The sequence below is a fragment of the Bos grunniens genome, chromosome 20, assembly GCF_055505025.1.
Source record: "Bos grunniens cultivar Pamir isolate PY7600 chromosome 20, Bosgru_T2T1.0, whole genome shotgun sequence".
Taxonomy (NCBI): domain Eukaryota; kingdom Metazoa; phylum Chordata; class Mammalia; order Artiodactyla; family Bovidae; genus Bos; species Bos grunniens.
The window spans coordinates 35,876,608-35,892,286 of NC_141184.1; the positions used below are offsets into that span (position 1 = coordinate 35,876,608).

Here is a 15,679-nt window from a genome sequence, read left to right on the forward strand (position 1 = left end):
CTCTTTATAGTCCACTGGGAATTTCAAGTCCCTGAAGTGGAAAATTTGCCTGGCTTGCAGGCTGGTTATTCATTTTGTCACCAGATGTCTCAAGCTTTTAGGTCTAAATGTGAGGAAGCACCAAAAACAGTCTTTGAGTAGTGCCTTTGCCACAAGAAAAAGAAAAAAAAAGACAGTGTAGAAGAAATTAGATCTAAAGGGTTAGGATAAAATATACTTGTGCTTACAATATTTTAAAAAACTGCAAAAGGCTAGAAAGGACTAGATGGCTACTTCTAACTGTAATGTTTTAGGATGGAATTAATGTTTATCCACATATACTGATGACACGGAGTATATTTTCACTGTGTTTGTGTTCAGTGGTGTCATTTCTAGAGTGTTCGCCTGCTCTTTATTAATCACAAGATCTGAATCTTGTAAAGGGGGTGGGTTGGGAATTAGGGTGATATTTTCCACTGTGGAGAGAAAAGAGGCAGCTGGCTGGCTTGCATTCCTTTTTCACATGTAGCCTGGAGCCAAGAAAAGGTAGTGGTCATTGACAAGGTAAGTAACTCTCCAGGAAGTGTTTTCTCCAGGTTTAGATTAAGTGGGCATTGTCAGTTCAAGGTCAGGGGAGCCCCAGAGGTGTTAGACAGTTTATTAGACACATCTTCCTGGTCCACCACCTCCTGCACCCCAGTTACTAAGCCGAGAACTGCGGAGGTGTGTTGGGTGATTTGGTGCTAACCATGCTGAGAGAAAATATTTCCAGCGGTTTCTCACGAGGGGAACGAGTGGATTCACGTTCCCTCAGAGGAATGTGAGTTCCTGCAGGGCTTCCCAGGGGCTGTGTAAGGCCGCTTTCCAGCGATCTGCAACCACAGTAATTGGGATTTTACAGTGACTGTGAGATTCTGACTTGCCCTGTTCTGTTTCATGCTGGCATCTGGCAGAGTGTGGGAACTACTGCCTCAACAGTAAGTACAGTGAGTCCTCCGAGAAGCTGGGACGGCTCCTGGGCTGGTGCCAGGTCAGGCTCTGGACAGGCTGTGGGCACAGTGCTGGCCAACCACCTGCAGAGGGTAACGGGGGACACACCTCTCAGAGGGGCTGCAGCCTCCCACCAAGATTGCCAGCCCTGGGAGCACACTTGTCTCCCGGCTGGATCTTGGGAAGCCCTGAGCTAGAGGGGCTTAGTCAGTAGCTGGACGGGGCTCGAGCACACACCCCTTTGAGAGTCCAGGTGCAGAGCACATCCTGATCATTTCCAGGAGTACAGACCCATGTCCATCCAGTAACAGCAGGGATGGGCCCTGCTTAGGGCTGAGCCAAACCCAGCAGGGACTCCAGAGTGACTGGGAGGGATGGCTTCTCCTCCTGTCTGGCATCAGCAGCTGGCAATTCAGGGTCTGCCCGCCCAGGTGCGAGCTCCCCTGTCCTCCTGCGTTTCCCCACTCTTGCTTCTTGTACCCCATTCTTACCCTCTTCTATTTTTTTGCTTCTCCTGGACTTCTCCCCCAGCCGCAGCTTTTTCATCCTCTCTGCATCCCCTGCTTGGGGATGCCATCCACTTGGCTGTTCATTTTTGTGTTGTTGTTTTTTTTCCCACACCTTCTCCTCCTTTGCTTCTCTGACATTTTCTTTTCTCCTCCTGTAACGTCTACTTTCCCCTTCTTCTTCTCTCTTCCCACCAACTTTCTACTTGTGGCATTTTACATCTTTTTTCTTCTCTCAGCTTCCTTTTCTTCCTTCCTCCTCCTCCTCACTTAAACCAGAGGGTGGAGCAGCTCAGAATTTGAGATTAAAGAGCCATCACTTCCGACTCTAAAAGGCCCTCCGGGTCGACAGCCCCTTGTCCTGGGCCATGCTGCCTCAGAGGACAAGAAAGTAATTTCTTGGATAGTTACCTCAAAAATTCTCTTTAAAATGTTTGCTTCTCTTCCTCTCCTTCTTTTCTTTCTTTCTTTACCCTTTCCCTCCCCCAACTTCTCTTTTTCTTCCTTCCTTTTTTTTTTTCTTACTTTTTATGAAGAATACAGAAGCATGCTGTGGGTGACCTGCCAACACAGGAACTTTTATTTGGGGGCCCAATATCATTATGGGCTCCCCAGGTGGCTCAGTGGTAAAGAATCCACCTGCCAATGCAGGAGACACCAGAGAGGCGAGTTCGATCCCTGAATGGGGAAGATACCTGGAGGAGAAAATGGCAACCCACTCCAGTATTCTTGTCTGGAAAATTCCGTGGCCAGAGGAGCCTGGTGGGCTACAATCCATGGGCTTGCAGAGTCCAGATATGGCTGAGCACACATGCGCAATGTCACTGGGTTTTGTGTTTTACTGTTATTTTTTTTCTTTCTTCCTTCCTTCTTTTCTTTCTTGCCTTCCTTCCTTCTTTTTAATGTGTAGAAGTTGAGTTTAAACTCTCCTGTCATTTGTAGTGTTGATAATTACACATTTTTTCTCTCCTGGATGTAGAGATCTTAGTTCATCTTCTTTGTGCCAACCACATATCTTATGAAACTATGACTTATTTTATAAGCTGGCTTATTTTCTCTCATTTTGCACATTTCTTTGAACATGAGATTCATTTTACCTTAACTTTTTTAAATTGCCATTTCTTTGTCTTTCTAAAGAGGAAAGTGATATTGCTGTGATCTCTTTAGAAGAAATCCTCTAAATTATCCCTAATTCATGACACCAAATGCTACTACTTAACTTATTCCTTTATTCACTGTGTGGAAGAGGGTGCTTCCTCAAGAAAACAAAGTAATGAGAAGGAAACACTTCTAAAATATTGGAAAGAAGGCTGAGGGCCAGAGTTTGGTTCATAGTCTGTTTCTCTCTTAGCTGTATAATCTTGGGCAAATCCTTAATGATTACGTGCCTCATTTTCTTTTTCTATAAAATGGGAATATCCAAGCCTCCCCTTCCCCGATACTTGCTGCTCCTTTGTATGACTGTGGTAAAAATTTTGTGAAGTAGAACACCAGAAGGTGCTTCACAAATAACAGTCAAAGCCTTATCCATTACTAACCAGTATCTGACGTTGTGACCGAATGGGTTCTGGACCAGGTTGGTTTCAAATAGAGAAGTCCTGGTGGATTTTGTTGGGGGACTGTTTGCCTCCCTTGGAGAACTTCTAGGGCTATCCCCAGCTGCTCCTCACGTGGCCCAGGGCCTGCCCTTTAGCTTCCAGGAATAACTGGGCACGATTCAAGGTTCAGTATATTGCAGGGCCTTCTCGGTAGGGCTGAGGCAGATAACAGTGACGGCCAGCCCCAGGGCGGGACCACCAGGGAGAGGCCAACTCCAGGCTATCAGGCCAGGTCATCCCACAGCAGGCCAAGTGCCTGTGCAGCCAAGAGGAAGGGGCTGCCAAGTTGATAAATGCCCTATTTCCGGGAGCTGGCTTTCGTTCTTTTCCTGCCTCCTGGTGGAGTCCTGGGGTCAAGAGAGCCGCATAGCACATAACCTCCATTTTCTGTTTTGTCTCAGCGATCACAGAAGCTATTGAGATCCCGCAGTTTATCGGCCGCAGTTACCTGACGTATGACAATCCAGATATTCTCAAGAGGTAAGAAGACCCCTCGAGCACCTTCCTTATCTCCTGGGAGGTCAGTTTCTCATTATCTTTCCCAGAGCTTTTCCTTATCTTCCATGCCAGAAGATAATTCTCCAAGAAGGCACTAGAATTTAGCTGTAGTCCCAGGGGAAGAAAACATACAAAATAAACATAGAAACTAGAACAAAACAACACATACAAAAAAATAACCCCACAAAAATGTAGCCTTTGAACCAACCTCATGACTTAGCAGCAGCAGCAGCAGCATGACCAACAACCCAGAGCCTTTCTGGTCAAAGAGGGACAATGGTCAGCCCTGGGATTTCTGATACTCAGGCTTTGAGGAGCAGTGAGAACTCAATGCTCCTGAAGCCAGGGTTCCACGCGTGCGATTTCTGGCAGGGGAGTCAACTTCATGCTACTTTGTGGCCATGCTCTGCCTAGAGCCAGCCGTGGAAGGGTTCTGGCACGTCTCCAACCAAGCAGAGAGCTCCAAGTCCGTGCCCTACTGTGAATCATCATCAGTGAGGTCCACTGTCCTCTTCAGGCTCTTTCCAGTTTGGTGGTGGGGGGCTTCTTGGCTCTCTTCAGGTGGATGCAAGAGCATGACCAAAGAGATGCTCACGTCACAGCTGGGACTTTTAATTGCTGGTGACTGAAGGTCCAGCCCTGCTCCAGAGTTCAAGCTCCTGGTTTCAGTTCAGTTCAGTCGCTCAGTCATGTCCGACTCTTTGACCCCATGGACTGCAGCACTCCAGACCTCCCTGTCCATTACCCACTCTCAGAGTTTACTCAAACTCATGTCTATTGAGTCAGTGATGCCATCCAACCATCTCATTCTCTGTCGTCCCCTTTTCCTCCCACCTTCAATCTTTCCCAGTATCAAGGTCTTTTCAAATAAGTCAGTTCTTCGCATCAGGTGGCCAAAGTATTGGAGTTTCAACTTCAGCATCAGTCCTTCCAATGAATATTAAGGACTGATTTCCTTTAGGATGGACTGGTTGGATCTTCTTGCAGTCCAAGAGACTCTCAAGAGTCTTCTCCAACACCGCACTTATAAAGCTCCTGGTTTGAAAGAGCCTAATTAGGCTATTTCCCATGAGGAAGACTGGCTTTGGTGAATCTAGTGAAGCTTGGCTTTGGTGCTTTCAGTTTGCCCTTTTCTCTTTCTTTTCCTTCCCCTCCACTCTTTGTAGTTCAGAGAGCACCACTCGCCACCCCACTGCCAGCACAAATCTGCATATTTTCCATTGTCTCAGGTTGATTGCCTCGTCACAGACTAAGGCAACTCTTTAAAGGCACACAGTTCTTAGGGTGGAATTTGGTGGTTTTTCAAGGAACAAAGGTGGTTAAGAGACATTTTCCTGGGGCATTGGATGTCCCTGGTGTTTCTGAACACAAACCAGACAGGCCCGGCTTTGTTCCTCTAATCCCATGTTGTGTTTCTTGAAGTTGTCTTGTGTGGGCCATAGGCGAAATGGAGTCCCAGCCAAGAAACCTTCTTCTTTCTTCAAGTCCTTACACCGAAGAGATGGAGGGGTGTTCAGTCCCCAGAAACTAGGAGGGTGATCCTTAGTGAGGGGCGCCAGGTCGTTTGTGGGAGTGGAAGGGTTTGGTGCAAGTAGGAGATTCAAAGCCCCAAAGCAGAAAGCCCAATAACACCTGTGTGCGTGTATTAATAGATTGCATCTATGTGTGCAGGCGTGTGAAGCTGCAGAGAGAAGTCAGGTTCAGAGTGTGTTTCCATTAGATGCCTTTGGCTGTAAGTAACAGAAAACTCAGGCTTCCCAGGAAGCACAAGTGGTAAAGAATCCACCTGCCAATACAGGAGTCATAAGAGACCCACATTTGATCCCTGGGTCTGGAAGATCCCCTGGAGAAGGGCATGGCAACCCACTCAGTATTCTTGCCTCAAGAATTCCCTGGACAGAGGAGCCTGGTTGGCTATACAGTCTGCAGGGTCACAAGGAGTCAGATGTGACTGAAGCGGCTGAGTGCACATACACACACACAACAGAAAATTCAGCTCGAAATGTCTTAAACATGAACGGTAAATATTATTTCATATAACAAACTGTCTAGACTTAGTCTGGATCCTGGGTTGATTAATTCAGAGAATCAATTGTATTATCAATGACTCATTTTCCTGCCTTGTTATCCTCAGCATATTTTGCAACAATCATACCCTTTATGGTAAAAAGACAGCTGTTCCTAAGATGCTCATTAAATAGTTATAAATCATGGCGATATACAGTACAATAGAATAAAGCCCTTTTTTTCATGTGACTCTCTTTGAAAGGAAGAGACTCCTAGAGTCCTCCTGATAAATTTCCTCAATCTCATTGGACAACAGTGGGTCACAGATCTACCCCTAAGCCAATCACTGCAAAAGAAATGGAACCGTGTGATTGACTCGTACGAATCAGTGTATCCAAGGCAAGTGAGGGAAGGAAGGAACCTTGAACACAAGACTGGGAAAAGTAGATCTCTAGGGAATAGCCCATAGCTGGATTGCTCCACACCTGGTCTGGTGGAGTGTCATGGACCCTGCTCCTCACTCACCACTCTGAGACCTGTCTAGGGAGAGCACACTAGACCTCTTCCTGTCTATCCCAGGCTCTGGGAAGCCTTAGACAAAAGCATCCTCCACTGGTCACTACTGAATGCACTCTACAAGCTGCAGGCCACGTTCATTAGACATGTGACAGGAAAATGGTCAGGACTTTTCCAGTAGAGCCATCTTACACTATAAAGAACAACATTAAATTGCATTTATTCTTACTTCGCCTTGTATTTAAGGACCTCATGGTTGCTTTTCTCCCTTAATCGGATGAAACACTGGCCACTTCGTAGTGCAACTGGATCTCTGAACTAGTCTATTCCCAAGAATCAATGAGAATATCCCAACATTAACAGGAACCGATAAGCAGTGATCTTATTCCCAGCCATGGCTGTAGGATTGGGACCTGCCCTTCCTGAGCACCCCTTCCTTCCTCTCAGCTTTCTGTTCCATTCCACCCTGCCTCTGCCCCAACACCTCTCAAGACCATTATCCCATCGAGGCACCTTCCTTGTCTGATGCTCTGCCCCCTGTCCAGTCATTCCTTCTCTACGTTCAAGGACATCACCTCCACAGATGGCCATCCACAACCACAATCATAGCCCTGAGCGTTCGAATCTCTTGGTAATTAAGTAACCCACTTCCTTTTGAGGAATGGAGGGGCACTTTCCCAAGGGCTCGTGAGTGGTAGGACAGGAAGGAGGTTAGACTGAGGTGTGTATTGGGGGTACAGGCTGGGACTGTGGCATTGGCCAGGGTCTGGCTTATCTGTCACTCGTCAAATGCTCTCTGTGGTGTTCAGCACACCTGGAGAGAGAGACAGACTCCATGTTGTAGAATGAGGAGTTCAGACGTTTAGACCCATGGCATGGCTCATAGTGGTGACACTTTTTCTAATCTCCTGATAGTGTCAGAAACATTAGACCATCTTTATAACTGGCAGACAAAACCAGGATTACTCAGAAATGGATGTTGGTGGAGACTGGTTGATTTGGTGTAATGATTTATGTCTTTCCTCCAGGGTGTCAGGATCAAGATCAAACGCGTTCATGCGGTTTAAGACAACTGCCAAAGATGGCCTGTTGCTGTGGAGGGGAGACAGCCCCATGAGACCTAACAGTGACTTCATTTCCTTGGGCCTTCGGGATGGAGCCCTGGTGTTCAGGTAACCCTTATACTGGCTGCCGACAGCATCATCTTGTGATTTTTCTCAGCCAGTGCAGATCATGCCAAACAGAGGTTGCAGAGGAGCCAGAACACAGTCAGCCAGAATTAACTGTTGCCTGAAGCTCCAGCTTAATTTGAGGCTCCTGGTCTTTCTCTCCAGTATCCATTTCCAGAGCAGCAGTCGGTCAACTATAGCCTGGTGGCCGTATCTGGCCCCCTACCCATTTATGTGGCTCGATGGTAAAGAATCCACCTGCCAACGCAGGAGCCACAGGTGCTGCGGGTTTGATCCCTGGGTTGGGAAGAACCCCTAGAGGAAGGCATGGCAACCCACTCCAATACTCTTGCCTGGAGAATCCCATGGACAGAGGAGTCTGGCAGGCTATAGTCCATAGGGTTGCAAAGAGTTGGACACGACTAAGCACACATACCCACCCATTTTTGTAAATGAAATTTTCTTGGAATACTGCCACCCTCATTTATTTATGCATTGTCAATGACTGCTTTGAGGTGACAGTGATCCACTTGAGTAGTTTCAATAGGAACTGTATGGCAAAGCCTAAAATACTTATTATTTGGCCGCAAAGAGTCGGACACGACTGAGCAACTGAACTGAACTGAACCTAGAGAACAATTTTGTGGCTCCTGTACTAGTATGTTATTGCCATCTACTCCCCACTTACAAATGAGGAAGTAGAAGGAGGACTTTGATCCTGCCAAGCATGGACATGAGTATTTGGCCCAGTGCTCACCAGCTCAGGAAGATCTGAAGATTTAGCTGAGAGACCTGGCTTTATATTCTGACTCAGCTCCTTAATCCCTGTGGAGCCTTGGGAAGGAGAAGGCCTGCTTTCCAATCTCCCACTGCAAAGAACAAAGCACAGACTCATACCTCAATATAGCAACCCCACATTTGCATTTTTATAAGTGCTTCTCCGGTGACAATGGATAAGACAGTTCTAGAAGTTCTACATGAGTTTAGACTGTTCTCAGATTTGTCACTGGGGAAGATCCCCTGGAGAAGGCAATAGCAACCCACTCCAGTATTCTTGCTTGGGAAATCCCATGGACAGAGGAGCCTGGCGGGCTACAGTCCAAGGGGTCACAGCAGCATCGGACATGACTTAGCAGCTAAAGAACAACGACAAGCTATAAAGTAGCTAAAGAATTACCAGCACAAGATCTCACCACCAGAAGCTGGGTGGGAGCCAGATTCCCAAGGGGCAGGGAATATGCCCCTTGGCATATAATATGAAAGTACTTCTCTAGAGATGGTGATGACACAGCCCCACTTGAGGGTAGAAATATCTTGTTTAGAACTGTGCTTCTCAAAGTGTGGTCCCTGGACCAGCAGCATCAGCATCATCTGAGAACGTGTTAAAAATATACAAATTTTCAGGCTACACCTGTGAACTACTGAAACAGAAAAACTTTAGGGATGAGACCCAACAATCTGTTAACTGTTTCTCCCGGTGATTCTGACGCCTGCTACGGTTTGAAACGCCTGCTTGCTCTCTAGACCATCTGCTCCATGGGGGAAGGAATTTCTCTGACTTTTCCTTCTTTAATCCCCGACCTGGTGACCTGCACAAGTGTTCACTAAATGATACGGAATTAACTGGAGTTGAAATAGATGAAGGTTAGATAGGGAACTACAGAGAAGAAGAAGAAGGCTGAGTTCTGGGGCTTCAGTGGGTCCTGTGCTGGGATTGCTGACAGCCAGGGTACAAGAATAGAAGTCTTGGCGATTTGAATAAAGGACATTTTGAAAGGAAATGTCGCTTGTCCAATGCTTGCCCCTACATAGCTGAGCATGCTCAGTCAAGTGACCCTATGGTTGTTGAGGACTTTGGGGAGCAGAGTGTGGTTGAAAGCTGGAGGCTGCCCGAGAGCAGTTTGCACCACCTCCGCCCCCTCCCCGCGGCCCCAAGGTCAAATGCTGAGCTCTTCACACCCCAGTTTCAGGCTGGCTGCTGCAAAGCCATTTTCTTGTGGTTTTCCTGTGGTTAACCTCGCCAAGGCCTCAAGTACTTGATTGTGCCCAGAAAAGGGAACTGAAACAGTAGCTCAGCCGTGGGTGGGAGGCCCGACTTCCCCCCTAAACCGCCAACGAAAACTCAGCTGGACGGGGAAACTCAGTCTCCTCCCGGCCACCCTGCAGCTCCCACTGGTTCTCACACCCTGCCCAGGCCAGACCCCCATGCCCTCTGGGCACCGTTCTTACAACTCCATCCCGATGTGTTTCTTTGGTTACCAACTCTTTTTCAGGTTTCTGGAAATTGGTCCCACGTTTCTCTTTTAAGCCTGGAGTTCTGGCCGAGTTCTGAGTAAAGGGCATCCTCCCCAGCTCAGCCCCCACACCCCAGAGTAGACATCTGTGCTCATCCCTGGGCCTGGAACCTGGCTGCTTCGCTGCATTTCCTTCCTCTGGGCAGCTATTCTCCCCACATCATTCACCCGGCTCAGAAGTACGGAAGCCCTGGGGGAGGCTGGGTGGAGAGGTATCAGAGAGTGGCCAGTGGTTTAAGATTGTCAGCCTACACAGAGTCAGCTGTGGGGCTCCTATCTGAGGTTACTGGATTCCTGGGCCCACACCCAGAGATGCTGGTGGAGGAGGTCCTGCTGAGTGCCAGAATCTGATTGGAAGATACCAGGAGCCACACCCTGAGAAACCGAGTCTGGAATGGTCAGAAACCAGGGCTTCAGAGTCAGACATGCCTGATTCCCACGGCCACGTGATCACCTGCAGGTTATCTGACCTCTGCAAAAGGAAAGGGTTAATCATGAGGACCCAATGAGTTAATTCACGTAAAGGGCTTAGTGTAAGGCCCGGCATGTGTACTTATTAGTGAGTGATAATGATTATCCCTGATCAAGTGTTTACTCTGTTCAAAAAACATCACGAACATACGTAAGGGAACTGGCACAATATACTATATAAAATTTAGCTATTATTATTTTGAATAAGGCTCTGCTGCCATGCAGCTTACATCAGTGGAGCCTAGAAAGTAAACCTGTTGATTGGGTAGATGAACCATTTTTGAGGTTTTAGTGTTTGATCCAATTTCAAAGCAAACAACAGGAAATCTAAGATAATACGGTATAATCTTAACATTCTTCACCTAAATGCTTGTCCTTTTTGCTAATTTAGTGCTCAAAGTGCTTCTGTCAGAGAATAAAGAAAAGCACTGGAATTCAACAAAAAGATTATTTATGGTTTTGGTGCAAATTAAAAAGAAAGGGAATCAGAGTGCTCAGTTGAGAATGTGGTTTTTGTTTGTTTTTTTAAATTTTGTTTTATGATTATGTATAGGGCATAAAACTAAGTGTGTAAATACCACTTTACTGGGGATATTACCTACTAATTTTCCGTATGACTTTGATAACATTTTCATGCAGCAGAGAAAGGGAAGCAGTCTGACATTGGCCAAGTACCCTGTGCTCTGCTTTAACAGAGGCACGACCAAGTGTAAGTGCCACCACGTGGAGGCAGTCCAGTGGCTTCCGAGGGGCCTCACCTGGTGGCATTTCCTAGTGGACCACCTTTGTGCTCAGACTCCTGGCCTTTTGTGTGTACCAGCTTGAGTAGGTAAACTGGGTTCAAGATAACTGATTCATGCTCACCAGGTACACGGGACATTGTAGAGAAAGCAGACACACATTTATTTGTTCATTTATTCATTCATTCACATATTTTTTACCTTTTTTTCAAAATTGAGATTTAACTAAGTGAATTAAGTCAGAGAAAGACAAATGTCATATGCTATCATTCATATATGGAATCTAAAAAAAAATGAGGCAAATGAATTTATCTACAAAGCAGAAACAGACTCACAGACATAGAAAACAAACTTACGGTTACCAAAGGAAGGGGGTAGGAGGGGATACATTTGGAGTTTGGAATTAACAGAGACATACTACATATAAAATAAATAAACAACAAAGTCCTATTTTATAGTACAGGGAACTATATTCAATATCTTGTAATAACGTATAATGGAAAAGAATCTGAAATCAGACATATATACATATAATATTATCTGAATCAGTTTGCTGTATACTAGCTGGTAAAGAATCTGCCTGCAATGCAAGAGACTCTGTTTCTATTCCTGGTTCTCTTCCTGGAGAAGGGACAGGCTACCCACTCCAGTATTCTTGGGCTTTCCTGGTGGCTCAGACCATAAAGAATCCACCTGCAGTGCGGGAACCCTGGGTTTGATCTAGGTTGGGAAGATCCCGTGGAGGAGGACGTGGGAACCCACTCCAGTATTCTTGCCTGGAGAATCCCATGGACAGAGGGGCCTGGCGGGCTACAGTCCATGGGGTCACAGAGTTGGATATGACTGAGCAACTAAACACAGCACAGAAACTATCAAAGCATTTTAATTGAACTATATTTCAATTTTTTTAAAATTAAGGTATAATTTACATAAAGTGTACAAATATTAGGTGTACAGCTCAATACATTTTTTAACATACAAACGCTTGTGTGACCACCACTCGGAACAAAACACAGAACATTTCCTACACCCAGGAAGGCTCCCTCATGCCCTCTCCCAACAAAGGCAATCACTGTTCTTGGCCATTTATTATCATTTAAAAGAGAAATTCCAGCGGGATGTATATCAGGTGTCTGGGCAAGCGGGAGGTTATTCGAGAAACGAGAGGGAGTCGGTGGGGTTGGAGAGTCAGGCCGTCAAGGAGCCAACTGGGCCGCTCCCCCACCTGCAGTGGTGGCTGGATTCCTGTCTGCTGGGTTCCGTGTTTGCTCCTTGAGTACAATCTAGATGAACAGGCATGTTACCAGGCTAGAGAATAGAAGAAGCAAACCCATCCTTTGTCCAAACACAACTGAAAAAGTTTCCATTCACTGGGTTTCGATCCCACTCCAGTCTATGCTGCTGCAGTTCTACCTAAGTCACGTTGTTCTGAGACCTGGGTGTTCCTGGGTGTTTCGGTTACATATTCACAGTCTGGTGGTTTACTTTCACACACGACTACTCTTAAGGCTTGACAGGTTTAACTCTGGGTGGCAATTTTCCCCTATTGCTAGTTCCTCTAGGTGTGCTGTCCATGCTCTATCTGAGCTGCATTAAGCACTGCATGTATTCTTGTGTGGCGCTAATGGTAAAGAACTTGCCTGCCAATGCAGAAAGCATAAAAGATGTAGATTCAAGGCCTGGGTCAGGAATATCCCCTGGAGAAGGGCATGGCAACCCATTCCAGTATTCTTGCCTGGAGAATCCCATGGACAGAAGAACCTGGTGGGCTACAGTCCACAGGGTCACACACAGTCAGACACGACTGAAGTGACTTAGCATGCACACAGGCATGGGGTTATTTGCCTGTCTCCTACTATGTGCTATGCTCTTTATATATATTATCTTACTGAACCTTCCGTAAGATCCTTCAGGGTAGGTATTATGAACCCATTTCACAGATGAGAAAATTGAGGTTCAGACAAATGGAGCAAATTGCCCAAGATCACAGAGCTAGGAATTGGCAAGGCTGGGAATCAAGTCAGATTCCTCTAACCCAAGTGTCTAGGTTCTTTCTCAGAGAAGGCAATGGCACCCCACTCCAGTACTCTTGCCTGGAAAATCCCATGGACGGAGGAGTCTGGTAGGCTTCAGTCCATGGGGTCGATGAGGGTCGGACACGGCTGAACGACTTCCTTTTCACTTTTCACTTTCATGCATTGGAGAAGGAAATGGCAACCCACTCCAGGGTTCTTGCCCGGAGAAATCCCAGGGACAGTGGACCCTGGTGGGCTGCCGTCTATGGGGTCGCGCAGAGTTGGACACGACTGAAGTGACTTAGCAGCAGCAGCAGCAGCAGGTTCTTTCTATCACCCCGTGCTGCCTCTCATAAAAGCCCACATAGTAATTCAGCTGTATTTCTGCCAACCAGCTCTCAGCCTTGCTTTATACTCATTCATTTCTTCAACAAGCATTTGGCCACTAAATAATGAAATCTGAAAATTCCACCTCCAGGCTGCTTCATACAAGGAGACACTTGATGTGGGAAAATTCATTAGAAAACAGTGGATTTTTCTGGGTCAGAGCAACAGCTTTGTCTCAGAGTTTGTCAAGTCACCCGAGTTCTATTCTTGGTTAAATGTCGATGGGCTGTGTGGCTTCTTTGAGACTCCAGTTTTAAAGAAAGGACTCATAGTGCTTTCCCTGGGAAAAGCCAAAGCTTTCTATTCTTGCTCTTTTGTTGGCTTGAGCGCGTAGAAGAGCTCAGTGACTAATCTGGGTTTCCTCTCAATTTCCTGTTTCTTGGCCAATGAGCTAAAGGAGAGACATGTCCTCTTACAACATGAGGAGAGAGTTGTCTGGGTGGAATGCATTTTCCTTCAAAAGCATGATTACATGGGCTTTATTATATTATCAAGGGGTGATCTATGCAGCTGGCTCAGTGCCCAGCCTAAAATAGTCACTCACTAAATATTTGTTGTTTTTAATTAAATTAGAATAATTGAATGAACACTGGACTAAGAGGGGTATTTCTCTCTGGTAAACAACATATGCAAGTCTTCTGATCCCCTTAGCATATCAGGGTATCTGGCAACTGAAACAGAAAACAGAAGCTTCGGAGTGGATCTGCTATCCAAGAAAATGTGGCAGGGGGAGGCGCGCAGGTAAGACCCCAAGTGCAAGTCCTATACTTTGGCTTTGAGATTTTAGGCCAATTCCCTTAAACTCTTTGGGACAGCCTACTCTGCAATGTTTTGTTCTGTTCTGTTTTTTTGAAAAGTGAAAACACATGTATTCGTTTCTGAAGACTGCCATAACAAATTACCACAAATTGGGTGGGGATAGACATGTGTTATCTCACAGTTCTAGAGGCGAGAAGTCCGCCCCAGAAGCCTTACAGGGTCACTTCCTTCTGGGGCTCTGAGGAAGTCTGCTCTGTGACTCTGCTAAAATTCTGGTGATCGCTCACACTCCTTGGTGCTCCTTGTCTTATCGCTGTATCATTCCAGTCTCTGCCCCTATCTTCACATGGTGTCTTTTGTGTGTCTCTGGGTCAAAATTTCCTCTTTATATAAGGACACTAGTCATATTGGATTTAGGGCTTCACTAACCCCAAATGGGGCTTCCCAGGTGGCTCAGTGGTCAAGAATCCGCCGGCAATGCAGGAGATGTGGGTTTGATCCCTGGGTCAGAAAGCTTTCCTGGAGCTTCTCCTGGAGTATTCTTGCCACTCCAGTATTCTTGCCTAGAGAATCCCATGGACATAGGACCCTGGCAGGTTACAGTCCATGGGGTCGAAAAGAGTCAAACGTGACTTAGCGACTAAACAACAACAGTAACCACATATGACTTCCTCCCTAACCCCATATAACCCCAAATACTCTCTTAACTAATTGCATATGCAAAGACCTTGTTTCCAAATCAGTTCACTTTCTGAGTTTCTGGCTGCTAAGCTGCTAAGTCACTTCAGTCGTGTCCGACTCCGTGCGACCCCATAGACGGCAGCCCACCAGGCTCCGCCTTCCCTGGGATTCTCCAGGCAAGAACACTGGAGTGGGTTGCCACTGCCTTCTCCAATGCATGAAAGTGAAACGGAAGTCGCTCAGTCGAGTCCGACTCTTCACAACCCCACGGACTGCAGCCCACCAGGCTTCTCTGAGTTTCTGGACCCAAGTTCAACTCCTGGGTCGGGAAGATCCCCTGGAGGAGGGCATGGCAACCCATTCTAGTGTTCTCACCTGGAGAATCCCACGGACAGAGGAGCCTGGCGGGCTACAGTCTATGGGATTGCAAAGAGTTGGACAAAACTGAGCGACTAACACTTTCGCTTTTCACTTAGATTCTGGGTGTTCATTAATTTTGGGGGGATACTGTTCAACCTAGTACAACACCTTACAAATGATAAAGTCCTTCTTTTTCCTTATACAGTAATAGTATACATGGAGCCTAAAATAAATCAACTTTGAGGGCATTATGGTAAGTGAAAAAAGCCAGTTACGAAGAGACAAAAACTGTTTGACCCTAGTATAAGGTACCTAGGATTGTCAAATTTACAGAAAGAGAAAGTAAAATGGTGGTTGCCATGGACTGGGGGAGGGGGAAATGGGAAGTTGTTTAATGGGTACAGATTTTCGATTTTATAGGATGAAAAAGTTCTGGAATTGTTTACTCTGCAATGTGAATATACTTAACACTACTGGACTGAACACTTAAAAATGACTAAGTCTGGACTTCGATAGAGGTCCAGTGGTTAAGACTCCATGCTCCCAATGCAGGGGGCAGAGGTTCAATACCTGGTCAGGGAACTAAGATCCTCTTTGCTGCACAGTATGGCCAAGAAAAAAAAAAGGTTGATCGTAAATTCTACCACAATTAAAAAATAAAAAATCAGTTTTGATCATTTATGGCCTAATTTGGGAACCTAGTGTCTTT

At 46.2% G+C, this 15,679-nt stretch overlaps 1 protein-coding gene across 4 annotated transcripts in view; it reads left to right on the forward strand.

The window, feature by feature from the left end:
* The window catches only part of EGFLAM (EGF like, fibronectin type III and laminin G domains), a 394,377-nt gene that overhangs the window by 372,941 nt on the left and 5,757 nt on the right, over positions 1-15,679 (forward strand). For all 4 annotated transcript variants that reach the window (XM_086361486.1, XM_086361484.1, XM_086361487.1 and 1 more), the window contains 2 exons: positions 3,475-3,553; positions 7,123-7,266. In XM_086361486.1, coding sequence (XP_086217612.1) covers positions 3,475-3,553; positions 7,123-7,266 — 223 coding nt within the window. The remainder of the gene's footprint in view (positions 1-3,474; positions 3,554-7,122; positions 7,267-15,679) is intronic.